At 43.7% G+C, this 27777-nt stretch overlaps 3 protein-coding genes across 4 annotated transcripts; 2 read left to right on the forward strand and 1 right to left on the reverse strand.

Moving 5' to 3' along the window:
* Nucleotides 1-275: 275 nt before the first annotated feature.
* On the reverse strand, nt 276-3694 carry LOC124874364 (kelch-like protein 23). The gene is made up of 3 exons (XM_047375707.1): nt 2526-3694; nt 732-1143; nt 276-618 (listed from the first exon to the last, which is right to left on the reverse strand). The coding sequence occupies exons 1-3, from the start codon at nt 3508-3510 to the stop codon at nt 315-317; spliced, it is 1701 nt and encodes a 566-aa protein (XP_047231663.1). The 5' UTR covers nt 3511-3694; the 3' UTR covers nt 276-314.
* An 875-nt stretch (nt 3695-4569) lies between these two features.
* Nucleotides 4570-7089, forward strand: lsm7 (LSM7 homolog, U6 small nuclear RNA and mRNA degradation associated). Of its 2 annotated transcripts, none has more exons than XM_047374127.1 (4): nt 4570-4638; nt 4882-4972; nt 5051-5122; nt 6649-7089. In XM_047374127.1, exons 1-4 carry the CDS (start codon nt 4633-4635, stop codon nt 6789-6791), a joined length of 312 nt encoding a protein of 103 aa, XP_047230083.1. In that variant the 5' UTR covers nt 4570-4632; the 3' UTR covers nt 6792-7089. The 2 variants fall into 2 exon arrangements, with proteins under 2 accessions (XP_047230083.1, XP_047230082.1); XM_047374126.1 differs by having other exon boundaries at nt 4633-4756.
* Nucleotides 7090-10364: 3275 nt separating this feature from the next.
* Nucleotides 10365-27403, forward strand: tmprss9 (transmembrane serine protease 9). The gene is made up of 16 exons (XM_047375467.1): nt 10365-10597; nt 10759-10960; nt 12090-12217; nt 12293-12360; nt 12443-12618; nt 12699-12743; nt 14161-14274; nt 14430-14595; nt 14678-14952; nt 21043-21185; nt 21554-21839; nt 21931-22044; nt 22121-22289; nt 22384-22649; nt 24728-24864; nt 26555-27403. The coding sequence occupies exons 2-16, from the start codon at nt 10828-10830 to the stop codon at nt 26714-26716; spliced, it is 2382 nt and encodes a 793-aa protein (XP_047231423.1). The 5' UTR covers nt 10365-10597; nt 10759-10827; the 3' UTR covers nt 26717-27403.
* Nucleotides 27404-27777: the final 374 nt, after the last annotated feature.

Raw genomic sequence — 27777 nt, forward strand, 5'->3', positions numbered from 1 at the left:
ATGGTTTAAAACAAAGCAATGAGTTAGAATGGCCTAGTCAAATCCAATGGAATCTGTAGCACGACTTGAAATTTCAATTCACAGGCAATATCCCCACAACCTGACAGATCTTGAGCTATTTTGCAAAGAAGAATGGTCAGTCTCTAGATGTACAAATATGGTATGTACATCTCCCAAAAGACCACAAGCTGTAATTGTAGAAGATTTTCATGAATGCTTTTGCAAGGCCTTATAGGATGAGGCACTTTTGGTTCATTTTTACAAAAAAAAAAGACTTTAGAGAACAATGTCGCATTTTATTTATTAAGATTAAATCATGTGACCATCCTCATGGTGACACATCCTCTAAGGGGCATGGGGCAGGGTACAGCATCGTCTGTCTGAATGCAAGTGTCTATGTAAGGGTCCATCAGCACCATGTTTGGGAATGCTTTGTTACTTTTCCTCTCACTAACTAGGTAGATCTGGCCGCTGATGTTGGTGCAGCCACAAAAAAACTTTCTCTCCAAACATTCTTCTTCGATCACCGTCCATTCATCAGTCTCCACGTCAAAACGCAGGGCTTGGCCTCCAAATAGGTAGAGGGCACCATTGAGCTCAGTGGCAACTAGGTCATACCTTAAAGAGAGTTTAAAAGTCCAAATAAAATAATTTTTTCATGTTTGAAATCTTTGATCTTCAATCATTTCAGCAACATGAGAAAGAAAAACTGAGCAGCCATGTTTACTCACCGTGGAAACGGAGAATAGGAGACTACATCCCACTGATCCTCCTTCACCACATATCTCTGAATTCCTGCATACACATCCCCGTTTTCATCCAGGCCACATGTAACATAAATACACATTCCTAGAGCAGCAGTAGCCGCCCTCTCGACTGCCCTAACCATGGGGCTCAGCCCCTCCCAGCCCTCCTCTGACCCCAGGACCAGCCTCTCTACGTCAGCCACGAGGCCTTCATCCATACTGCCAGCCAGGACATACAGGACTGAATCCAGCCCAATGGAGCAGTGACTGTGTCTGGACTTCTGCATGGCTGGACCATCCAGCCAGCGTTGGTACCGACATTCGTAAAACCTGACCCAATCCACACTGAACCACAGCACGTCCCTGAAGTAGCCACCTGTCACGATCACATTGTCACCTAAGACAATTAGAAAATTAATTAACAAAAATCCTAGAGGAAAAGAGGAGTGTGTATTATACTATATTTTTATGTTATATACAGTATTTTGTGTCTAGGGAAAAAACAGATAACTAAGTGATCTCTTTCCTTACAGTGCCTTGCAAAAGTATTCATACCTTTTGATGATTTTAACATTATGTCACTTTACATCCAAACACCTACATTTGTTTTATTGGGATTAAATCTGGTAAACTAAAACCAAGTAGTGTATAATTGTGAAGTGGAAGGAAAAAGTAACATGGTTTTCAAAGTGTGTCATGCATTTGTATTCAACCCCCTTTACTCTGATACCTGAATTCCAATCCATTCTCTTCAGAAGCACCCAAAGAGTATGCTTGTGTGTTATTTAATCTCAGTATAAATCCAGCTGTCCTGTGAAGGCCTCAGAGCATTATTAGAAAACTTTTGCGAGCAAACAGCACCTCGAAGAAACACACCAGAGAGGTGAGAGATAAAGGTGTGGAGAAGAAGAGATAGGTTATAAAACAGTATTCCAATCTTTGACTGGCACTGTTTAATCTATCATCCGAAACTGGAAAGAGTGTAGTACAACTGGAAACCTCCCGAAATATTGCCATCCACCTAAACTGAAAGGCTGAGCTAGGAGAGCAATAATCAGTGAAGCATGAAAGAGACCCATAGTTACTTAGGAAGAGCTGCAGAGATCCACAGCTCAGGTGAGAGAGCCTGTTTTCAGGACAGCTATTGGTTGTAGACTTTAAAAATCTGGCCTTTAGGAAGGAGTGGCAAAAAGTTTCAGTTTGACACAAGTAATGTTCAATACACAGCAAACATCGTGGTAGCAACGTCTCCAGTAACACCACACATTAGGATGAACACTGCATCCCATCTGTTAAAAATGGTGTTGGCAACATCAAGCATATGTGTTAGAATGGCCCAGTTGTAGGTCAAAACTAAATCAGATTGAAGATCTGGGGGAATACTTGAAAACTGCTGGATGTGCACTCCATCCAATTTAACTGATGTGAGTTATTTTGCAAAGAAGAATAATCAAAATTGTTTTCTCTCGATGTACAGTACTAGCAGGGGCATACCCCACAAGACTTGCAGCTAGTAATGTTGCCAAAGGTGGTTCTCCTATTAGTAATATTAGTAGTATAACTAAACTATGTATCATTATCCTTCCACTTTACGGTCATTCACAACTTTCCCTTATTAGACACAATCTCAATAACATACACTGCACACAGTTTAAAAAGGTCCGGATGCATCAATACTTTTGGAAGGCACTTTACATTTTAAAAATATTAGGTCTTAATTGCAATATACTCATCTTCAAAAAAACAGTCAATGGCATTGTTTTATCACATGAACCTTACCCACTGCTGCGACAGAATACTGAGTAAGGTTCTTTCTCTGCAGAGGTGAGCAGCTCTGCCATCTACCACTCTGAGGGTGAAACTGATACAGGGCCTGTTCCTCCTTATCATGAGGTCCACCCAGGACATACAAAGTCTCTCTGGCTCTGGTTCTCCTCAATGACCTTCCCACAGACCAAGAAGCTGGGAAATGATCATTGAGCCTGCAGATGAGCCTGGCTCTGGGGTCCAAGCTTTTCATTGTGGTCAAAAGTTTAGTGAGAGATGGTAAAGAGAGAAACTCTGGCCTCACCAGCTCAACAAGCTCAAGGAAATGTTCCTCTCGATTAGGGTCAGATGACACCCAGCGTAAGGTGGCCTCCAAGGCCAGGTCATCTTTGAAGATGGCCAGGTCATCGCTGGCAAGAAGGTCTGCTATTGTCTCCTTGGAAAGGCACAGGAAGTCTTCTTGAGTTAAAATTGCAGAGAAGTGTGTGAGCGTCACCTGTCGTGCTACAGTGTACAGCTGAGTACAGCCAAGCTGCCAGGCATAGGCCATCATTCCCAAGCAGTTGTTGAGGTGCAGCTCACGCTCCAGGAACTTGCAGCACAGTAGCCTGGGTCGCTCCAGCTGTAAGAAGTCTGCAGTCTCAAGGATTCCCAGAACATTTTCTCTGTTCAGAGCGAGTCGCTGTGTCTTGCTGTACTCTATCAGAACCTTAAAGTACTGCAGATCCACCCCTTTGATCTCCACCTGTCTTTTGTTGCTTTCCACGCCACAGCCGAAAAACAGAGCCCTAAAGTAAGGACTCTGGAGGGCCAGATGGTGTCGGCTGACATAAAAGCTCTCTCCTTCCACCCGTAGGGTAGCATCAGGGATTGTGTCAGGCTCTGAAGCGTCAGCATGGAGAGTAGATTCATCCTGCTCTGATTTGTTTTCTGGTTTAGAAAGAGGAGTCGGTCTACAGCTCTGAGACTTCTGCTCAGCGTCAGCGCTGCAGGCCATGTCAGCACTGCCGAAACTATATCTATGTCCCAATGCACAACACAGCACATCAACTGGTTCTCAGTTCAAGTTTATAAATAGACTGCCCCACTACTGATCCGGAAGGGCAGAGTTGCCACCCCACCAATAGAAGAAAAAACTAAATGCAATAGCAGTGTTTTACATTGTTCTAATGATATCCTAATTAAAATTATACAATGTATTATAATTATTACAACATATTTTTCATGTTTGAAAAGTGTAATATAACTCAGTTAAATTATATATATATCCATTGTGTAATAACCTTTTCATTAAAATGTAACGTTTTTATTGTAAAAATGCATTTATGTTGTGATATATGTAAATATTCATTCATTCATCTTCTATACCGCTTATTCCATAGTGGGTCACAGAAGTAATACATACAGAATGAAAACCTAATGAAATGAATAAAACCTTAAATATAGTCAGTCATTTTCTACCACTTATTCCATAGTGGGTCACAGGGAAGCTGGTGCCTATCTCCAGCAGTCTCTGGGCGAGAGGCAGGGTACACCTTGGACAGGTCGCCAATCCATCGCAGGGCAACACACAAACAACCATGCGCACACTCACTCATACACCTAAGGGCAATTTAGAGAGACCAGTTAACCTAACAGGCATGTTTTTGGACTGTGGGAGGAAGCTGGAGTACCCAGTGAGAACCCATGCATGCACGGGGAGAACATGCAAACTCCATGCAGAAAGACCCCGGTTGGGAATCGAACCCAGGACCTTCTTGCTGCAGGGCAACAGTGCTACCAACTGCGTCACCGTGCAGCCCACCTTAAATATATACACATATATATATATACATATATATATATATATATATATATATATATGTATATATATATATATATATGTATATATATATATATATATATATATATATATATATATATATATATATATACACAGACATTAAACAACGCGAGGAAATATCTTAAAAAATATTATTATATACTTATACGAAGTCACAATATCAAAATATATATATTTAAAGTGTACAATATGATTACGTCATCCACTGACGCTGAGCGATTTGATTGGTCATTCGTCCCAAGAGTCAAGATTTAACTTCCGTGTCACACAGCTAACATGACGGTATGTTCGTCACATATTTGCTTCCATTCAACATTAATTTGACGTCTCTTATTATAATAGGTTATCAGATTTGTTGCTAATCTGTACGCTTGTTGAGATGAAGGACGGTTATTGCAATGTAATGATATAGCTGTTTTGGCTACATTTATGATTACCTCTGTTAGCAAGCTAAGCGCATGCTAATAATTGTCGTTTGTGAACCTTTTGTTATTTAAAAACACAAGGTAACTGTGGTTTCTGCAGGACAAAGAAAAGAAGAAGAAGGAGAGCATCTTCGACTTGTCTAAATACATTGACAAGATGATTCGTGTGAAGTTCCAAGGAGGAAGAGAGGGTAGGTGGCTTATGGTTGCAAGTTAGCTAAAGAAATGCAGTCAGGTACAATTCACTGAGTGCTGCATCTGTTTCTCAGCTAGCGGGGTCCTGAAAGGGTTTGATCCTCTGCTAAACTTAGTGCTGGACGGCACGATCGAGTATATGCGAGGTAAGTTCAATTCAATTCAGTTTATTTATATAGCGCCAATTCACAACACATGTCGTCTCAAGGCACTTCACAACAGTCAGGTATAAATATGTACATCTATGCAAAATTACACATGAAGAGCCTCGACCTCGGGTGGGTGTGGTAAATATCATTGAGGTGAGGAGGAGAATCCTGTGATGGACGTGGCATTTGATGGGTAAACGAGAAGTAAGTGTACAAATCTGAAATCTGGCTTCAAAACTCGACGAGAGGATTTTAAATGTAAAATGCGAATTGCTAGCATCACCAGTGGACTACTAGCACATTTAACTTTATTTCATGCTCAATCCAACATTACCCAACTATTCATCTCAAGCATGCATCCAGGACAAAACAATCTCACTGATATTCAGACATTGCACAGTTTTTCAGTTTTAATAAGAAAAAAGGCTGAAAGTTGCAGCCATGTGCTGCAAAGCAGATGTGTTTGATGAGTGTGAACATTGATATATGCACTGATGAGATTCTTGCACAAGAACATTAGGTTAATCTACCATTGTATTAGTACTGACCCCAAATTTTTAAAGTCAGTCTAACTACGGGCTGCGCAATTATGCAGTTTGTTCCCTTGCTACACGAATGTCCAGGGTTTAAATCATGGCCTTCCTGTGCATGAATGGGTCCTATTATGAAGTAATATTATTTTTATGAATGTCCACCCTGGAAAATGATTGATTGATTTAAATAATTGAAAGTTCAACATTAATTATATTCATGTCCAGTTTAAGTTTATATTTCTCATTGTAACCGTTAAAACACCAGCCGTCCTTTTTACTTATTGCTCAGTACACGTGTCTGGGATCCCATTACAAAGACATACAATTAAAGCAGCTTTTTTTTCTCCTAAAATGATTTAGTTTAGGAGCATTCATTTATGCATTTTATTCTCTCACTCTGCAAGATCATGATCTCAATCTCAAATTTTATGCAAAGTTTGTTAAAAACTTGAAGCAAACATCCAAAATACTCCTGAACAGAAACTACAATCATGCATGTTTTTCTTTGCCTACTTTACTGTGAAAATACTTCAGTGTTGTCAGAAGGTGTTGGTGTGAGCCATGTTATTGTAATTATAAACAAAGACGAGAGCAATGAGGTTGCTAACAAGAAAAAAAGTGGTATAAGTAAAATTCGTTTTTAAAATGAAAGAAAAAGTAGGTCTGTCTTTTTCAGCTAGTTAGTTTTGTTCTTTTTTAGGATTGAAACTTCATATTCTCTCATAAGTCATGATTTTTCCTCAGGAAAGAATTAAACTATATCAGAACTCCGGCAAGAAGTGTTTTAAGTTTTCACTATGGTTCTCCGCGAAAGGCATCACCTTTTTAAAAGAGAGTTTGGCCAAAAATCTTTTGAAATCTGATCTTTGTCATGAACCTCTCTTAATGCTTATCTAAATGCAAACTTGATGGAAACACAGCTACTTGTCTGACTGCAACACCTCGAAGAATGTGTTACTTCTAGTGTGAACTCTATGAATCTGTGTGTAGATCCAGATGACCAGCTGAAGCTGACAGAAGACACCCGGCAGCTGGGGTTGGTGGTCTGCAGAGGAACCTCCGTAGTGCTAATCTGTCCTCAGGATGGCATGGAGGCCATACCGAACCCGTTCATACAGCAGCAGGATGGCTAGCTGCTTAGTGGCATATACTTGTTTTTTTTTTTTTGTTTAATTTTTATTATTTTTTAAACATTACAGGACAGTTCTAGTTCATACAACAAGCCTGTTGACTTAAGTTGAAAATCAGCACCAAAATGAGTTGAATGCACTTCACTTCTACTTTTTTGTGCTGTGCAAATGTTGGAAAGTTATGTTTGTAAAGTGCCCCAAAGCCTGGGAAGTGTTAACAGGATAATTTTCTTTTATCTCTAGTATCTTTTTACAATGTTTTTGTTTTTGATAAAAAAAAATAAAGTGAAAAATCAATATATGGTGGGTGTGTTGTAGGCCACTTTTCTGTTCTGTGCCTGTAGGCTGAAGAAAGCATGGCTCAGATGTGAGTTCATGTTTGTACACATGCATCTCAATAACTTCAGATATTATTTAAAACATAATTTATTACAGTAGCTCAGTTCGAAAAGTAAAACTGATTCAGATTCATTACACACAAGTCATTTTTCAAGTTTTTGTCAGTTAATTTTGAGGATGATGGCTTACAGATAATGTCAACACTGAATTCAGTGTGTTAGGAAATTTGAATATTAGGTAAGGCCCCAAAAGGAGCTGTTGTCCTACTTAAAGTACATGCATTCACAACTTAAAGTTTGGTCCTTTTGCAAGGATTACTGCATCAGTGCTGTGTTTCATGGATGCGATCAGCCCGTGGCGCTGCTGAGGTGTTCAGGAAGCTCTAGTTGCTTTAATAGCTGCTTTTGGCTCATCTGCATTGTTGGTTCTGGTGTCTCTCATCTTGCTGTTGACAAAGCCCCATTGATTCTCTGTGGGGTTAAGTACAAGGCCAGTTTGCTGGTTAGTCAAGTATAATAATAAAGCAGACAAACACCAGCAGATGACGCAGCTCTCAAAATCATCACCGACTGTGCAAACTTCACACTGGACCCTAAACTACTTGTATTTTGTGCCTCTCCATTCTTCCAGATCCTGGAGCAGTGATTCTCTAAAAATAAATGCAAATTTTACTTTCATCTCAAAACTAGACAACTGTCGAGTCCTTTCTGCTTAGTCCAGGTAAGATGATTCTGACGTCTCTTGTTAAGGAATGGTTTAACAAAAGCGTGTGTATTGTGGCTCTTGAAGCACTGACTCCGACCACCACCCATTCCTTATGAATCTCCCTCAATCCTTAATGGCCTCTGCTTCATGCTCCTCTCAAGGCTTCAGTTATCCCTGTTGCTTGTGCATCTTTTTCTACCACACTTTTGCCTTCCACATAACTTTCCTCTATTGTGCTTGGATAAAATACTCTGCGAACAACCAGCTACTTTAGCAAGGACATTTTGCAATTATCCATGTAATACACAAGTCTCACTGTTTGAACTGCGTTACTGACATAAATTACCCTTCAGATTATCTAGTTTATTAAGATGCACCGATAGTGTTTTCCAGGAGCGGTGAGCTCATAGATCTGTTAACAGACCACTGAGCTCACCTTTTCATGCAGTAACAGAAGAATGTAATGATCTTTAAAGGGGAGTTTCTGTGTTTGAAGATAAGCCATTCAAGCTTGTCTGCATACAAAGACACATTTGTGGTATTAACCGCTTTAAGGCAGAAACACTTAAGGAGGAGGGTGAGATTAGGTAGCAATGCTTATTTTTGGATTGTTCTTGTGAAGGAAGGAGGAACTATCCACTGACTATAACATTGGATTATATGTTTTAATAAATAAAATGAGATTTTCATCCTGGTTTTGAATGTAGTCTGAACTGTTTGCAGAAGCTGAAGTCTAGGAAAAAGGGCTCATGGTTTTTCAAGAGCTGGGAATGAAAAAGGTGGAATAAAAAGGCCAAATTCCTGCAGGGTTTGCTCCTCCTCTGCTGCTCAGTCACTGTGTCAATAGAGCACAAGCTGCCCTTTAGAGGGAAGCACAGAGCTCCACTTACCTTTTATTTGTTATTTACCACATTTTATTTTAGTGTAATGTTGGATTAGTAAGTATTTTATATTTTCATTGAAACTATGAGATATCACCGGGGGCTGGGGAAACCCCTGTGTACATCTGGGTGGGAACAAACGGGATCAAGACGGATGGACTAAGCGCTGAGCGGGGATTTCTGAGGCTGAACTGAGCCTGTTGGAGTAAACAGAAAACGTGAGTTTCCTACGTTATAAGGGCATGACCCACCCTTTGCTCAGGTGCAACAAATAGCAGAACCTCTTGGCCCTGTTGCCCCTTGTCCTCCACCTGTGTTTCTGCTCCTGCGAGAACTGTGGGTCATCTTTGTCTTTGCCTTGCAGAGTAATGAGAGGAGAAAGAGGTGAGTGCGGCTGCTGCAGACACAGCAGAAAGTCCTGGTTGTATTTATTGATGCACACACTGATCCTTATTCAGCCAGTGAGTGTAAAAAGGCAACGTTCAGCTGATATAAACCTAAAGAAATGTGTTTTGGAACTTTTTTCCCACATCTGGTTCCTTGATTGGCAAACATCATGGTGTCCTTTGCACACATCTTAGTCGGCACCGCTGAGAGGACTGACCTTTTCCTGCTTTTTAATCAGCCTTTTTCCAAACTATGTGTAATAACTAAATGGCAAGCTTTAGAATAGTTTCTGTTTATCTTTAAAGTTAACTGTAAATAAAAATGTAAGCTTTTTCCTACACAAAATAAAATTTTCTAACTTTTGTCATGGTACACTTTTACTACTGGGCTAGGCTGAATTTCAGTTTTCTTTGCTTCTTAACAAAGCAAATTGTAATTATGTTACAGTGCTTTGCACAATCTTTGCAAAATAGTTAAAGATAGGTTAAATTGGATCAAGAATGTCTTTGAACAGCAGTTTTCAAGTCACATATTCTTAAATAAATGTCTGGACTTTGACTAGGCCATTCTAACTTATAAATATGCATTGATCTAAACCAGTATTTCTAAACCCCAGTCCTCAAGGTTCACAGTCCTTTTTGTTTTAGATGTGTCCCTGCTCCAGCACACCGGATTCACATGACTGCATTACCTCCTCAACATGCCTTCAAGTGCTGCAAAAGCTTGTTAATCAACCATTCTTTCTGGTCAGGTGTGTGGTAAAATGTAAGACTTGGTCCTAAGGCCAAGGTTAAGAAACACTGATCTAAACCAGTCCATTGTAGCTCTAGCTGTATGTTTAGGGCTATTGTCCTGCTGGAAGGTGAACCTCCACCCCAGCCTTCTTCTTCCAAGATTGCTTTGTATTTAGCCCCCTATTTTGTTCTTGTTAACTCTGACCAGCTGCAATTTTACTGCTGGACAAAAACATCCCAACATGATGCTACTACTACCATGTGTACCACCATGATCACATGACAAGACCACCTTCTTCCACATGTTTGCTATCTCTACATGGCTTGTGCCAAACTACAAACAGGATATTTTATGGCTTTCTTCGGGCCACTCTTCCAGAAAGGTCAGATTTATGTGGTGTATGACTAAAAGCTGTCCTGTTGACAGATTTTCTGGCCAGAACTGCTGATCTATGGGCCTCTTGACTGCTTCTCTGATAGAAGGCTCACCTTGTCCACCCTGTCAGTTTTGGTGGTTTGCAGTTGTGCTTGACCTGTTCCCTCTCAGGGTGTTGGATTAAATAGTTTTGGTCTTTTATATCAAATCAAAAATAAAATCCAAAGATAAAAGCCTGTTCACACTCTTGAATCACACATCGTGTATCATCTTGTCTTATCTGCAGATGGTTAGCCTCACCGACAGTGGCGTCCAGTACCCTTCATCTCTCCTCACTCCACCTTTAATCCAGAACATATACTAACAAGAGACAGGAACTACATGATTGTAATTTCAGTAACAAGTTAATTTGATATCAGATGACTGCTTTAAAAAGTGTTGCAACATTATGTAGAACCAAGTGATATATTTTATACTACTGTACCGCTATTCAAAAAATTCAGTGTTAAATACAGTTTGTCGAATAACTGTTGCTGTTTTATCTTTAGGCCCTGCTCATTCTGTACACCCATCACTGTGAAGACAGGTAAATGTGAGGCTGGTGTCGAGAGTCCAACATGAACGTCAGTAAAGATGGCGGTGGAGGGTCATGGTCATCCTCACCCTCCAACACCAGCTGCCATAAAGGCGTAGTCATAATCTGTGTCATCCTTTTCCTCATTATAGGCATCTTTGCAGGCTTTGCTATTGGTGAGTTAACACACAATTATTCTAAGTATATTAACTGCAAAACACATTGTTTTTATTGCTCTTTTGACACAAGGTATAGCGTGGTGAAAAATTTCGTATTCCCCATTAAATATTTGGTTAGCTATTACAAAATATTAACATATTGATGTCTAATTTAATTTAACTTATCAAAATGTGTTTTCTAGCTCAGGATAAAAATAGGACACCCTACCCCTAATAACTAGTGCTGCTCCTTTTCAGTGGAAGGGTTAGAGCTAACTTCAGTAATAGGCTTTTTGTAGCCATCAGCCATTCTCTGACATCAGTCCAAAGAATGTTTGCCCAGGTCCTCCCTTCCAATTCTGAGATGTTTGAGTGGTTTCGTGCATGTTCTTGCCGCCATACAATTGGCGCAACCGAGCCCTTTGGCCACCATCAGCAGGCAAGGAGGGTGAAGTGTCTTGCCCAAGGACACAACGGCTGAGACTGTATTTTCACATCAACAGTAGCAATAACCTAATGTAGGTCCTATTATCACATTGTATGGTTTTTGGAGACGTCTTTTAGCATCTTGTTGTCTGTTGTTAGGGTGAACTGGCTTGGACAGCCAGGTCCAGACATGTTGGTGGTTGTTTTAAATGTTCTCCTCTTGTAGACAATTCTCCACAAAGGCAATCCCTTACCAGACTGATAAACTGGTACAATGTTATTTCTGAAGACAGCTCTTTTCATCTTACCATGGTGTTCTCTCTTTCTTAAACGGTCAGCAGCAGACCAAACTAAATGTGTGAGGTTTTAACAAATCTCCTTCAGAATGCTGAGTAAAGATCTTTTTACCATGTATAAATGACGTGAAATGCCTGTGTGTAATTTTAGCCGTTTTAAGTGGGAATAAATGTAGTTGTGTCCTAATTTATTCCCCACCAGAAATAGCTGTTTTTGTTTTATTTTACAGAACATTTTCCTTTCTTTCGTTTAGAAAAACATGCAGGCTGTTGTCGGGTATCTTATTTTCCATGGCTGTAATTTGATGGATCCTCTTGTCAATCGTACTTTGTCTTGTTATGATTGTTATAAACTGAGGTTTGCCTATGACACATTCTCCTTTTGCTTTCATTAAAAGCTAATATTTCCTGTCTTTCACTTCCAGCATACCTGCTGGAGGAGCCACATGATTTCTTGGAGACTGTGGAGCTGAAGGGCCTAAAGTACAGTCCTGACCTGCAGGATGAAAACTCTGGTTTCTCTATAATACTTTCCTCAGCTTTAAGGTCCAAGGTGAGGGCTGAAATGCAACATAGAAAAAACACAAAATTTAATACAAGAAGCATTGTAATTTATTTGGTCTTTCAGGTTAAAGATATCTTCACTGCCTCATCTATATCAAATCATTATGATGACTGCAGCATTATTGCTTATGGGTGAGCAGGAGAGATAGTTTATTCAAGACAAAACATCTGGGACAATATACTAAAACATAGCTTTTCTTCCTTTTCTATAAAGTAACATGCATGGAGATGTGATGGCAACACTAAGACTGTTCTTTAGAGTGTCCAGAGTCCAGCAGTATTCAGACAACTTTATTCAGGACCTACTGAGAGCAGGGCTCAGCTCCGTGCTGCATGGGAAACAACTGGAGGTGCCTGGCTATGGACAGATCAGCGCTATTGTCTTATTAGGTGATGAAACTATCATTAAAATGCATTGCGAGTGGGTGAGTAAAGTAGGTATCTCAGAGCTTGGCCCTCCCTTTCTACAGGAGCCAGCGGGAAGTCCTTTTATGTAATTGGAGATGAGATGATGGGTAAGTTATTTTTAGTTTTTATAAGCTACAAAATATCATTGAATTTGGAAATATTCTATCTTATTTTATCCTGAAGATAAAAAGATTGTTTCTTTAACTTAAAATGCAGTTAGACTTTGTTTACAGTGCCAGTGCAAACCTTATTTAAACCACTTGAACTTTTTTCACACTTTGTCACAGTACAACCACACACTTTGATATTTATTGGGATTTTATGTGATAAACAAACAAACTAGTGTACAGTTGTGAGGTGGAAGCAAAATGATACATAAAATGAAAATCTGGAAAGTGCATTTGTACTCAGACCCCTTTACTCTGATACCCTTAAATTCAGATTACATCAGTGAACAGACAGAGAACATGCAAGATTAGAGAAAAGGTTGTGGAGATGTTTAAATCGGAGTAATAGGAAATAGCCTGGTACGATTGACTGTCTGGAAAAAGAGAACATTAATCAGAGAAGCATCAATGGGACCAATGGTAACTTTATGGAGGAGGGGCAAGAAGCTTTTGCTAATGGGAAACCACAAGAACATCCATTTACAGTTTGCCACAGGCCATTTAGTGGACACAGTAAAAATGTGAAAGAAGATACTCTGGTCAGATGAGACCAGAACGTTTTAGTTTTTGTCCAAAATGATCATCCTGAATACACCATCCCCAATAAGAAACATGGTGGAGGCAGGATCATGCTGTGGGGATGCTTTGCTGTAGTAGGGACAGGGAAGCTGATTAGAGCTGATAGGAAGACGGATGGAGCTTCATACAGGGCCAATATGAGGAAAAATCTGTTAGAGGCAGCAAAGACTTAAGATTGGGGCTAAGGTGTGCCTTACAGCAGGATAATGATAATTAAGATCAGAGCATTTGTTAGAATGGCCCAGTCAAAGTCCAAACCTAAATCCAAATTGTGGACTTGAAAATAGATATACAAAAAAGCTCTTCATCATATCCAACTGAGCTTGAGCAGATTTCCGTCTCTAGATGTCCAACGCTGTTATACACATGCCCCATGAAACCTGCTACTAATTGCAACATAAGGTGGTTCTGCAAGTATTGTCTCTGGGGCGCTGAATACAAATGCATATCTCACTTTTTTAGATTTTTATCTGCAAGCATTTTTGAAATCAAGTACTTCTTTCCTTCCACTTCAAAATTTTGCACTGCTTTATGTTTGTACATCACCTTAAAACCCCAAATAAAAACATGCTCTCACATGACAAAATGTGAAAAAGCTTGAGAGGTAAAAATATTTTTGTAAAATACTTTTCTAAGCCAACGTATAACTAAAGGAAATGCTCAGATATGGAAATGTTTCTTCCCTTTTGATATGGGGATTCCCTATAAAATATTTTATCATTTGTTTCTCTGATGCATATACTCTCTTCCACCCTCATCTAATTACCTTCTCTTGCAGCGAGGTGTCCAAAAAAAGCTTACACCTGTGACAACGATGAATGTATCACCAAAAAAAATCCACAGTGTGACTTCATCCCTGACTGTGCAGATGCATCTGATGAGGCTCGTTGCAGTAAGCACTTTCTTCATCCAAAACAGTTTCAGAATAAATGTGTTTGCAAAACTCAGCTGATAGCAAGCCTGCACAGTTTGCAGAAACTGCAGTATACTTTACTAACATAGATTCTAAACACTTATTCATGTCAACTCCCTGACGATCCTGAACAGACTGTGGTTTACGCCCAGCCATGGGGAGTCGGATAGTTGGTGGCGAGGATGCTCGCCAAGGGGAGCTGCCATGGCAGGTCAGCCTGAGGTACCATTGGAGGCACACATGTGGAGCCTCCATCGTCAACGAGCGCTGGATTGTCAGTGCAGCACATTGCTTTGAAGGGTAGTTTTTCCTTTTATGTGCCTTCTTGTTTTTTATATTTATCTGTCTTAAATTCCAAAATTTGTATCTTATCTCATATCAGTGCCACTGATCCCAGTGAGTGGACGGCCCTAGTTGGTGCCAAACTGCTCAACGGAATAGAGCCCGTGTCAAAAACAATTAACATCAAGTCTATATTTGTGAATCCTGAATACGACCCCACGACCAACAACAATGATGTGACTGTCCTGGAGCTGGAGACTCCCCTCAACTTCAATTCCTACATCCAACCTGTCTGTATTCCCTCACCGTCCCACGTCTTTGAGCCCGGTCAGAGCTGCATTGTGTCTGGGTGGGGCGCTCTGCAGCAGTTTACGAGTGAGTTTTCACACATGCAAACAATTTATTTGTTTAAAACTGAAGTTGACTGACAGACCTAAATCAGAGAACGGTACTATTAGATTTACATTTATGGCAACATGTTGCCCTTAAAAAAGCCCTGAAAAATCAGTGTTGCCTTAAGTTTTGCTTTTTGGTCACCTGTAGTGTTTTATTTTGGGTTGCTTCTATCCTAGACATGTAGAAGTGCAAGGTAGCTCCTTATTCTCTGTTTTAGGTTTGTAACATTTTCTGTTACCAAGATGCAGTGCCTTCCAAAAGTATTCCTGCCCATGTTACAATCACAGACTTCAGTGTATTTCATTAGATTATATTTTTGAGACAGACCAGCACAAAGTGGTTCATCATTTTCAACTAGATAAAAAAAAGAAGCAATCTGAAAACCGAGGCCTGTATTTATATTCATCCATGTTTACTCTGAAATCCTGGAAAAAAATCCAGTGCCGCCCACTGTCCTCTGAAGCCACTTAATTACTGCGTGACTTAATCTCAGTGTAAATACAGCTGTTCTATGAAGGCCTCAAAGGTTTATTAGGACATGTTTATCTATCTAAAGTAACATGCCAGGCAAAGACACAAATGTTTTGGAAAGCAGCCAGAAGGCTTGTGGTAACTCTGGAGGAGCTGCAGAGATCCACAGTTCAGGAATATGTCAATAGGACTACCAGTTTTACATCCACTTATCCTTGCAGAGGGGCTGCTGCCTGTCCCCATCAGTCGTTGGGCAGCAGGAAGGGTAAACCCTGGACAAGTCAGCAGTCCATCATCACAGAGCGACTCACCGACAACCATACATTATCAAAATCACTCCTAAGGGCAAATTGCAGAGCCCAATTAACCTAGCATGCACATTTTTAGACTACAGGACGAAGCTGGAGTACCTGGAGAGAACCACACATGCACTGGGACAAAATGCAAAAAGACCCCAGGCTGGGACTTGAACCCAGGACCTTCTTGCTGCAATGCAACATTACTTACATCACCACAGAGTTTCAGAGTTAATGGGATGATGCATGGAGCTAAACTGTTAAAAAAACGGCTAGAGACTGCAGAAGACTTGAGACTGCAACAGAGATTTATCTCTCAGCAGGACAGTGATCTTAAACCTACAGCCAGAGCTGCAATGTGATGGTTTAAATAAAAAAGTTTCAGGTGTTGAATGGCCCAGTCAAAAATCCAGAAATCAATTCAAATCCAAACACTATGACAACCTCGTACTCGTACTCGTCGTCTTCCACTTTATCCGGGACCGGGTTGCGGGGGCAGCAGACTCAACAGAGACGCCCAGACGTCCCTCTCTCCAGACACCTCCTCCAGTTCCTCCAGGGGGAGCCCAAGGCGTTCCCAGGCCAGCCGAGAGACATAGTCCCTCCAGCGTGTCCTGGGCCGTCCCCTGGGCCTCCTCCCGGTGGGACGTGCCTGGAACACCTCCCAAGGAAGGCGTCCAGGAGGCATCCGGTATAGATGCCCGAGCCACCTCAACTGGCTCCTCTCGATGTGGAGGAGCAGCGGCTCTACTCCAAGCTCCTCCCGGATGGCCGAGCTCCTCATCCTATCTCTAAGGGAGTGCCCGGCCACCCTACGGACGAAGCTCATTTCAGTCGCTTGTATCCGGGATCTCGTTCTTTCGGTCATGACCCAAAGTTCATGGCCATAGGTGAGGGTAGGAACGTAGACCGACCAGTAAATTGAGAGCTTTGCTTTTCAGCTCAGCTCTCTCTTCACCACAACGGACCGGCACAGCGCCCCCATTACTGTGGCAGCCGCACCGATCCGTCTGTCGATCTCCCGCTCCATTCTTCCCTCACTCGTGAACAAGACCCCAAGATACTTAAACTCCTCCACTTGAGGCAGGAACTCCCCTCCAACCTGAAGAGGACAAGCCACCCTTTTCCGGTCGAGTACCATGGCCTCGGACTTGGAGGAGCTGATCCTCATCCCAGCCGCTTCACACTCCGCTGCGAACCGCCACAGCGCATGCTGTAGGTCTTGGCTAGAGGGGGCCAGCAGGATCACGTCATCTGCAAAAAGAAGAGACGAAATCCACTGGTCCCCAAACCCGACCCCCTCCGGCCCTTGGCTGCGTCTAGAAATCTTGTCCATAAAAGTTATGAACAGGACTGGTGACAAAGGGCAGCCCTGCCGGAGTCCAACATGCACTGGGAACAGGTCCGACTTAGTGCAGGCAATGCGGACCAAACTCCTGCTCCGCTCGTACAGGGACCGAATGGCCCCTAGTAAAGGGCCCCCGATTCCATACTCCTGGAGCACCCCCCACAGGGCATCACGAGTCGAATGCCTTCTCCAGGTCCACAAAACACATGTGAACCGGTTGGGCAAACTCCCATGAACCCTCGAGCACCCTGTACGGATCTCATCCACCCCTGAAGCCTTGCCACCGCGGAGCTTTTTAACCACCTCGGTGACTTCAACAGTGTTGGCGAAGCACTGCTTCCCCCTCCTGAGGCGACAGACGGTTTGCCAGAATCGCTTCGAGGCCAACCGGTAGTCCTTCTCCATGGCCTCACCGAACTCCTCCCAGGCCCGTGTTTTTGCCTCTGCCACAGCCCGGGCTGCAGCACGCTTGGCCTCACGGTACCCGTCAGACGCCTCATGAGTCCCACAAGCCAACCACAGCCGATAGGACTCCTTCTTCAGCTTAACAGCATCCCTTACTGCCGGTGTCCACCACCGAGTTCTGGGATTGCCGCCGCGACAGGCACCGCAGACCTTATGGCCACAGCTACAGGGAGCTAAACTGTTAAAAAAACGGCTAGAGACTGCAGAAGACTTGAGACTGCAACAGAGATTTATCTCTCAGCAGGACAGTGATCTTAAACCTACAGCCAGAGCTGCAATGTGATGGTTTAAATAAAAAAGTTTCAGGTGTTGAATGGCCCAGTCAAAAATCCAGAAATCAATTCAAATCCAAACACTATGACAACCTCGTACTCGTACTCGTCGTCTTCCACTTTATCCGGGACCGGGTTGCGGGGGCAGCAGACTCAACAGAGACGCCCAGACGTCCCTCTCTCCAGACACCTCCTCCAGTTCCTCCAGGGGGAGCCCAAGGCGTTCCCAGGCCAGCCGAGAGACATAGTCCCTCCAGCGTGTCCTGGGCCGTCCCCTGGGCCTCCTCCCGGTGGGACGTGCCTGGAACACCTCCCAAGGAAGGCGTCCAGGAGGCATCCGGTATAGATGCCCGAGCCACCTCAACTGGCTCCTCTCGATGTGGAGGAGCAGCGGCTCTACTCCAAGCTCCTCCCGGATGGCCGAGCTCCTCATCCTATCTCTAAGGGAGTGCCCGGCCACCCTACGGACGAAGCTCATTTCAGTCGCTTGTATCCGGGATCTCGTTCTTTCGGTCATGACCCAAAGTTCATGGCCATAGGTGAGGGTAGGAACGTAGACCGACCAGTAAATTGAGAGCTTTGCTTTTCAGCTCAGCTCTCTCTTCACCACAACGGACCGGCACAGCGCCCCCATTACTGTGGCAGCCGCACCGATCCGTCTGTCGATCTCCCGCTCCATTCTTCCCTCACTCGTGAACAAGACCCCAAGATACTTAAACTCCTCCACTTGAGGCAGGAACTCCCCTCCAACCTGAAGAGGACAAGCCACCCTTTTCCGGTCGAGTACCATGGCCTCGGACTTGGAGGAGCTGATCCTCATCCCAGCCGCTTCACACTCCGCTGCGAACCGCCACAGCGCATGCTGTAGGTCTTGGCTAGAGGGGGCCAGCAGGATCACGTCATCTGCAAAAAGAAGAGACGAAATCCACTGGTCCCCAAACCCGACCCCCTCCGGCCCTTGGCTGCGTCTAGAAATCTTGTCCATAAAAGTTATGAACAGGACTGGTGACAAAGGGCAGCCCTGCCGGAGTCCAACATGCACTGGGAACAGGTCCGACTTAGTGCAGGCAATGCGGACCAAACTCCTGCTCCGCTCGTACAGGGACCGAATGGCCCCTAGTAAAGGGCCCCCGATTCCATACTCCTGGAGCACCCCCCACAGGGCATCACGAGTCGAATGCCTTCTCCAGGTCCACAAAACACATGTGAACCGGTTGGGCAAACTCCCATGAACCCTCGAGCACCCTGTACGGATCTCATCCACCCCTGAAGCCTTGCCACCGCGGAGCTTTTTAACCACCTCGGTGACTTCAACAGTGTTGGCGAAGCACTGCTTCCCCCTCCTGAGGCGACAGACGGTTTGCCAGAATCGCTTCGAGGCCAACCGGTAGTCCTTCTCCATGGCCTCACCGAACTCCTCCCAGGCCCGTGTTTTTGCCTCTGCCACAGCCCGGGCTGCAGCACGCTTGGCCTCACGGTACCCGTCAGACGCCTCATGAGTCCCACAAGCCAACCACAGCCGATAGGACTCCTTCTTCAGCTTAACAGCATCCCTTACTGCCGGTGTCCACCACCGAGTTCTGGGATTGCCGCCGCGACAGGCACCGCAGACCTTATGGCCACAGCTACAGGCAGCAGCATCGACAATAGATGCGGAGAACATGGTCCACTCGGACTCTATGTCTCCAACATCCCCCGGGATCTGGTCGAAGCTCTCCCGGAGGTGGGAGTTGAATACATCCCTGGCCGAGGGCTCCGCCAGGCGTTCCCAGCAGACCCTCACTATGCGCTTGGGCCTGCCAAGTCTGACTGGCTTTCTCCTCCTCCAGCGGATCCAACTCACCACCAGGTGATGATCAGTGGACAGCTCAGCCCCTCCCTTCACCCGAGTGTCCAAAACATGCGGCCGAAGATCTGATGATACGACAACAAAGTCGATCATCGACCTCCTGCCTAGGGTGTCCTGGTGCCAAGTCCACTGATGGACACCCTTATGTTTGAACATGGTGTTCGTTATGAACAATCCGTGACTAGCACAGAAGTCCAATAACAAAACACCACTCGGATTCAGATCGGGGAGGCCATTCCTCCCGATCACACCTCTCCAGGTGTCACTGTCGTTCCCCACGTGGGTGTTGAAGTCCCCCAGCAGAATAATGGAGTCCCCGGGAGGGGCACTATCCAGCACCCCCGACAGGGACGCCAAGAAGGCCGGGTACTCTGCACTGCCACTCGGCCCCTAGGCTGAAATGATAGTCAGAGACCTATCCCCAACCCGAAGGCGCAGGGATACGACCCTCTCATCCACTGGGGTAAACCCCAACACGAGACGGCTGAGCTGGGGGGCAACAAGCAAACCCACACCAGCCCGCTGCCTCTCCCCGTGGGCCACTCCAGAGTAGAACAGAGTCCAACCCCTCTCAAGGAGATGGGTTCCAGAGCCCACGCTGTGCGTGGAGGCAAGCCCGACTATTTCTAGTCGATATCTCTCGACCTCCCGCACAAGCTCAGGCTCCTTCCCCCCCAGCGAGGTGACATTCCACGTCCCTAGAGCCAGCCTAAGCATCCGGGGATCGGGCCGCTGAGGTCTCCACCTTCATCCGCCACCCAATCCTCTTTGCACCGGTCCCTCACGGTTCCCCCTGCAGGTGGTGGGCCCACTGGGGGATGGCCTCGCGTCTCTCGTTCGGGCTTGGTCCCGCGAGGAGCAACCCGGCCACCAGGCGCTCTCCGACGAGTCCCGACCCCAGGCCTGGCTCCAGGGTGGGACCCCGGCTCCGCCGTACCGGGCGACGTCACGTGCCTCGATATTTTGTTCTTCATGAGGGATTCCGACTATGACAACCTGTTACATAAAACCACAGTAAAATACACTGAAGTTTATAGATGTAAAGTGTCAAAATGTGGAAAGGTTCAGCAGGTCTGAATACTTTTGCAAGGTACTGAACCTCCTGATTTATCTCAGTTTAGGAGCAATGTTGTTTTTCAAAAAGAACACCTCTTAGGTGTTTATTTGCATTCTTTTGACTTTACACTGCTCTTCACTTGCACAGGTAAGCTATACCATACTAATAAAATGTAGAAACTTATTTACAAATTGATTTAACTTAACACCAAAATATAAATGATAAAACTTTCTCTGTGAATAGAGTTTGAGGAACAACCAGTGTGAGTGACAACATATTGATTTATACTGTGTTCTCCTTCTGTTTTTCAGTAACGATGCCCAATACGCTGCAGAAAGCGGTGGTCAAAATAATTGACTCCAAAGTGTGCAATCAGACATCTGTGTACAGAGGTGTTATTTCTCAGAACATGATGTGTGCTGGATTCCTGCAGGGCAAAGTGGACTCCTGTCAGGTCAGTGGAGGCTCATATAAGGTGGAGTTTTTAAGCAGATCTTATAATTTTGCAAATACTTTCATGTCTTATGTAATTTACTCTGGATCTGTGGGGCCAAAGGGGATCCATACCTAAAACTGACCCCAGTGGGCAGTGTTTGTTGTGATTATCTGCTCTTGTAATAATCACGACTTAATATATATGAACAATAATGGTTATTGACCCCAGTAAAGAAAAAGATTTGGGAACTTCAATTGAAGTGTTTGTGGCTCAGCTAAATACTCGTTTCAAAAAACCAAGCATCAGTTCATTATCTCTAGAATTTTGCCGGCAGAACGCTCACAGACTCCTTCAGCTAAACCCATGTTCATTTGTATGATCTGCAGGGAGACTCCGGGGGGCCCCTTGTGTGTGAGGGGGCACCGGGGAAGTTCTTCCTGGCCGGGGTGGTGAGCTGGGGTGTGGGATGTGCCCAGGTCAACAGGCCTGGAGTTTACACCCGTGTCACCAATCTCAGAAACTTTATTCTGAAGTACACAAATCCACCTTTGGTCAATAACCAAGCAAAGCCTGCTCCAACAGTGCAAGTTCCAATGACCAGTATGTCCTCTGGGAACCTTGCAGCGCCTCAGAACGTGGCCATGGATGAACCATCTGGTGTACCTTTACCTGGTAATATTGCCGTCAAAATTGGGAATGTATCACTTATTACAGAGAAACTTATTGACATTTATTATGACTGTAATACAATTATGTATTTCAGCCACAAACTGCAGCAAAAACTTCCAGTGTAGCTCCAGCTTGTGTATCAGTAAAGTCAACCCGGAGTGTGACAGAATCCCTGACTGCCCTGATCAAGCTGATGAGAAAAACTGTGGTAATGGTTATGTGCATGGAGCACAGTGAATGCTGAGTTTTGACCCTGTAGTTCCTGAGCCATGTCTTTGTTCCAGACTGTGGTGTTCGTCCTGCGCTGGGCGTTCAGCGGATCATAGGTGGAGTCACAGCTCGGAGGGGAGAGTGGCCGTGGATCGGCAGTCTCCAGTACCAGAGACAACATCGCTGTGGCGCCACGCTCATTCACAAGAAGTGGTTACTGACTGCTGCACACTGTTTCAATAGGTAGTAATATATCTTCAGGAGAAAAAGAAAACATGTGTTACTTAATAATACTACAAGGCCTCCACTAGCATTAATTCATGGTCCTCATCTATAGTGATTCCAATCCCACTGACTGGGTTGTAAGCCTTGGATCTGTGCTGCGGTCTGGGTTAGGTGCATTGGTTATTCCCATACAGAGAGTGGTTATCCACCCGGCTTTCAATGGCACCAACATGAACTACGATGTGGCTCTGCTGGAGCTGACAGTCCTGGCCCCCATGTCTTACACCATCCAGCCGGTGTGTCTTCCCTCTCCGGTGCATCGCTTCCTGGAGAACTCAGAGTGCTACATCACAGGTTGGGGGTCCATGAAGGAAGGAGGTGAGAGATGCAAACTCATCACATTTTCCTTACAGTTTTTTCCTGTTTTTGCTTTTATGTCACAGTTAAATGTTCTAATATAAAATATATCTAATATAAAACCTAATATAATTCTAATATGAAAGAATAATGAGCCTATGTGAAAAAGTAATTACCCCATAAACATAATACCTGCTTGATAACACGCAATGAGATTTAACATGTCTGGAGGAATTTTTGCCCACTCTTCTACGCAGAATTGCTTCAATTCAGCCACAGTGAATGGGTTTGAGGAATGATTCGGAGCTGGGGGTCGGGGTCTGGGCCGGGGTTGTTCGGGGTGGTGCTGGGGGGGTCTGCCTGTCTCCACCCCGGAATGAAGGGGACCACCTCCTGGGTCCGGGGGGGATCAGTACCCGGACTGGGAGTACAGAGCATGTATGGGGAGCGTGAGTAAGTGTATGACATCCAATGTTGTGTGTTTTTACGTTGGGTGTGTGAGTGTGAATGTTTTTATGTTTACGCATGAGGGTGGGAATGTGTGATTGTGACTGTGACTGTGTGCCTGTTTTTTGTGTCAGGTTGGGTCATGGGCTGCTTCCTTTCCTGGATCAGCTCAGGCTCCCTATCAAATGTAGGGCCTATTTCCTCCCCGCCACACTCACTGCCGGTTGCTGGTGTCTCCGCCTGCCGGTGTGTTGGTGGTTCTTGGTGGCCGGGGCTGGGTGCTTTGGTGTGTACCAGCTCACTCCCGGTGGCTGCTTGCCAAGCCCCCTGGCTCTGTTGGGCCCCTGTTTGGGGGGTAATGTGCCCCAGGGTCTCGGTCTCTGGGTCCATGGCTGGATCTGCTCGGGCGTAGACGGCTGCCAGCGGGGCCTGTGGGCACGTCGCTGTAGCTCCCTGGGGATTCTGCACTGTGGCTGCAGGGTGGTTCCTCTGGGGGCTCTCCTCTGCTCTTCTCTGGGGCGGTTGCAGTAGTCTCGGCAGTGGTCCTTCCAGGGTTCCTGTGCTCCAGGGGGCCTTTGGATGTCTGTCTCGGGTCCAAGGGGGCAGGCCTGTGGCTCCTCACGCTTGCTATTGCATATTTTTATGGAGAAACCTTGTAATACACAAGCGAGCTCACATTTACACACACAGGTGTTTGGATTAGGGTGTCATCAGATACACCGATGTTCTATAATGAGCCCTAGTTACCACTAAATACATTTTGCATTCATTAGTACCGTGCCCATTTTGGTTACATTGCTATTGTTATATGTATTTCTGCAGGTGTAGAAGCAGTCTTCTAGGATGTTAACTTGTATTCTCTTCATCCTTCTTTCCCTCCTCTTTTCTTTTCCCCTTCTCTCCCTTTTTCCTTTTTGCCCCACCTCTCTCTCTTTCTTGCTTCTTCTTTTTCCATTTTCGTTTCCGTCTCTGTGTCCATTGCAGTTGAAATAATCCCAAAGCAGTTTTAAATAAAGTTTTTTTGATATATATCAAGCAGAGCATTGTAGCATTAGCCATGGGATGATAGCCATGCAGACCAATTTTTTGCAGTGTACCGTGTATGTTCTGAGCACTGACAGTCTGGCCCCTTTGAAGTAATGCTGGCAGCACTTATACGTCTATTTTCAAAAGACAACTTTTGGATATGACGCTGAGCATGTGCACTCAACTTCTTTGGTCAACCATGGCGAGGCCTGTTCTGAGTGGAATCTGTCCTGTTAAACCGCTGTATGGTCTTGGCCAAGGTGCTGCAGCTCATTTTCAGGATGTCCAACATCTTTTTATAGCTTATAGGCTATCTTTATGTAGAGCAACAATCCTTTTTTCCAGATCCTCAGAGACTCTGAGGTGCGATGTTGAACATCCATTGACCAGTATGAGAGAATGTGAGAGCGATAGCACCAAATTTAACACACCTGCTCCCCATACCTTGTTACCCTAACAAGTCACATGACACCGTCACATGACACATTTCACTTAGGGGTGTACTCACTTTTGATGCCAGTGGTTTAGACATCAATGGCTGTGTTGAGTTATTTTGAGAAGACAGCAAATTTATACTGCTATACGAGCTGTACACTACTTTAATTAATTTCAATAATTTCCCCCAGGTTCACTGACCAACCTGCTGCAGAAAGCTGCAGTCAACATCATTGAGCAGGAAGACTGTCAACTGTCATATGGTAACGGGCTGACTCTCAACATGATGTGTGCCGGATTAATGGAGGGAGGACGGGATGCCTGCCTGGTAAGAAACACCATGTAATCTGTGCCTGGATTTATGCCAAGCTGATGGGTGGTTGTTTCATGGCAGCTTCTGAGCAGTAAGAATGAGTTCTCAGGGTGCTGTAGAGTTGGGTCGTGTTTAAATAGTGGCTGATTAGTTTAATGAGACAGAGTAAGTCTTGCCTTTTATGCCTTAAAGGTTTCAAAACTGCGGAACCCAAATATGACGGGATAAAGTTGTGAGACATTAGAGAAGAAAAAAAATGTGTTTCTTAAAAGACAAAAGAAAAACCATGCACGTTTCAACCTCTCGGTTCAATCGTTTTCAGAAAACTAACCACATTCCTGCCTTGGCTGGCCACTTTAATTTAGTTTGTTGATTATGTTAATTATGTTTTTTTTTTTTCTTACTGGATTGAAAATAATCCAAACCTGAAATATTTTACTAAAACCAACAAAGCAGTCTCATTTTGGTAGAAAAAGATCTGTATATTGTGCATATCATTCTAGATCTGAGGCATGAAATGGGTTGGCTTTATTAAAAGAAAGGATAAGAAAAGTCACATTTTTTGGGTCGATTGCTTTCTATTATTGTGGTCTAAGAATTTTTTTTTTTAACAAATCTTTATTGGCTTTAACAAGAGGACAAGAACAGGTCCCTTCATTTACAAGTACAAAAATATAACAAAAGACAAAACACACAAACACAGGGAGAGAGAGAGAAAAAAAACACACAGCAGACCCACCAACAGAACCATTAGCATAAAAACCCATTTGTTTTACCACACAACCTTAAGACGAGTCCTCTTTCAACAAGTCGAGTTGGATATTGTTACGACCCAACCAGGTGAAAAAGATAAACCACATTTCCCAGAATTTTTTCAACCTTGTTCTTAGTAAAATAGCTGATTTTCTCAAGGGCAAAGTAAAAAGTCATTTGTTTAATCCATTGAGAAATATCACATATTGAATCCTTCTTCCATGAGGATGCGATACCGCGTTTGGCTTCCAAAAAACAAGTATTCAGCAGAGGTCTTAGATTGTTTGTAATAAAGTCTTCAGGATAGATGTTTAAGATGCACATTTTTGGATTTAAAGGAACCTCCTTACCAATCATCTTGCTAATCACTCCCAATATTGCCCTCCAAAAAGCTAATATTTGAGGACAACCCCACATACAATGAAATAAGGACCCTTTCTGGAAACTACATTTGATGCAAGTGTCAGGAATATTGGGGTTAAAATGGTGTAATCTAACTGGAGTGATATATTGTCTAGTTATACATTTGTACTGTAACAGTTTGGAATTTGTGTTGGCAGATTATGAATCAAAGTGCAAACCTCTGACCCCTCCTTGCTCGACAAAGTTTCTCCCAAATCGGTTTCCCATGCTTGTAAAATGCTGGGTGAAGATTCCTTACATTTGTCAACAAACAGGGAGTAAAGGAGATACACCTGACCTCTATCATATAGGCATCTTACAGTAATGTATTCTGATGAAGACAAAGAGGGCAGAACCTGTTTATTTTGCAGCTTAGACAAAACGAATCTCCGAACCTGAAGATACTTAGAAATATCAAATTTGTTTTTATTTGTTAATTTAATTGTTAATTGCAGTCATGGACCAAAAGGTGCTTCTTTTGGGGCACCCCTTCCTGAATCAGTTGTTTTTATTCACTCGACCTAAAAGATGAAGACGTTTGCCTTTCCAGGGGGATTCCGGAGGGCCGCTGACTTGCCATCACCAATTTGGCCAGTGGTTCATTGCAGGTGTGACCAGCTGGGGACAGGGATGTGGACGAACTGGCTTTCCTGGCGTTTACACTCGAGTGACATCTGTCAGGAAATGGATATCAACACACCTACCTTTCTGATGACAGAGGACAAAACTGTCTGTAGAGAAAAACTTGTGAAAACATTGGATTTTATTCATACTTCTTCTCCATGTTACTGTACTGTACAAGGACTAAAGTCATGCCAGATAACCATATCCTCAGTTAACAAAATACCGACCTATGTGTCATGGTGCTGTTTGCAACAATGCACAATTGCCTAACCTGGACCATTCAACATGTATTGATCAAGTAATCATCAGCTGTGGGTAACTCACTACCAACAGTTGCATGACTAAACATATTTATTACATTTATTTATTTTCCTGATTGGCATAAGTACTGGTAAGGGTGTTATTTCTTTTATTTTATACTGTGTGGCTTTTTGAGTGTATACTGATCAGCCTCAGCATTGAAAACTGGCAGGTGATCAGCATAGATCTTCTTGTTGCAGTGCTGCATGATGTTGGAGATCCTTGCATGCTGGCATTTCTGGGGTTGTTTTGAACCCCTGCAATGTTGCACCTTTCCACACAAGAATAATGTCTCAGGTATGGCATGAAGACCAATTTTCCATGGGCTCCTAACAGGATTGCAACCTGATTGTGCAGCAATGGGATGTGCTGTAACATATACAGGTCCTTCTCAAAATATTAGCATATTGTGATAAAGTTCATTATTTTCCATAATGTAATGATAAAAATTTAACATTCATATATTTTAGATTCATTGCACACTAACTGAAATATTTCAGGTCTTTATTGTCTTAATATAGATGATTTTGGCATACAGCTCATGAAAACCCAAAATTCCTATCTCACAAAATTAGCATATTTCATCCGACCAATAAAAGAAAAGTGTTTTTAATACAAAAAACGTCAACCTTCAAATAATCATGTACAGTTATGCACTCAATACTTGGTCGGGAATCCTTTGGCAGAAATGACTGCTTCAATGCGGCGTGGCATGGAGGCAATCAGCCTGTGGCACTTCTGAGGTCTTATGGAGGCCCAGGATGCTTCGATAGCGGCCTTTAGTTCATCCAGAGTGTTGGGTCTTGAGTCTCTCAACGTTCTCTTCACAATATCCCACAGATTCTCTAT

This window comes from Girardinichthys multiradiatus, chromosome 9 (assembly GCF_021462225.1).
Source record: "Girardinichthys multiradiatus isolate DD_20200921_A chromosome 9, DD_fGirMul_XY1, whole genome shotgun sequence".
In the NCBI taxonomy this organism is placed as follows: Eukaryota; Metazoa; Chordata; class Actinopteri; order Cyprinodontiformes; family Goodeidae; genus Girardinichthys; species Girardinichthys multiradiatus.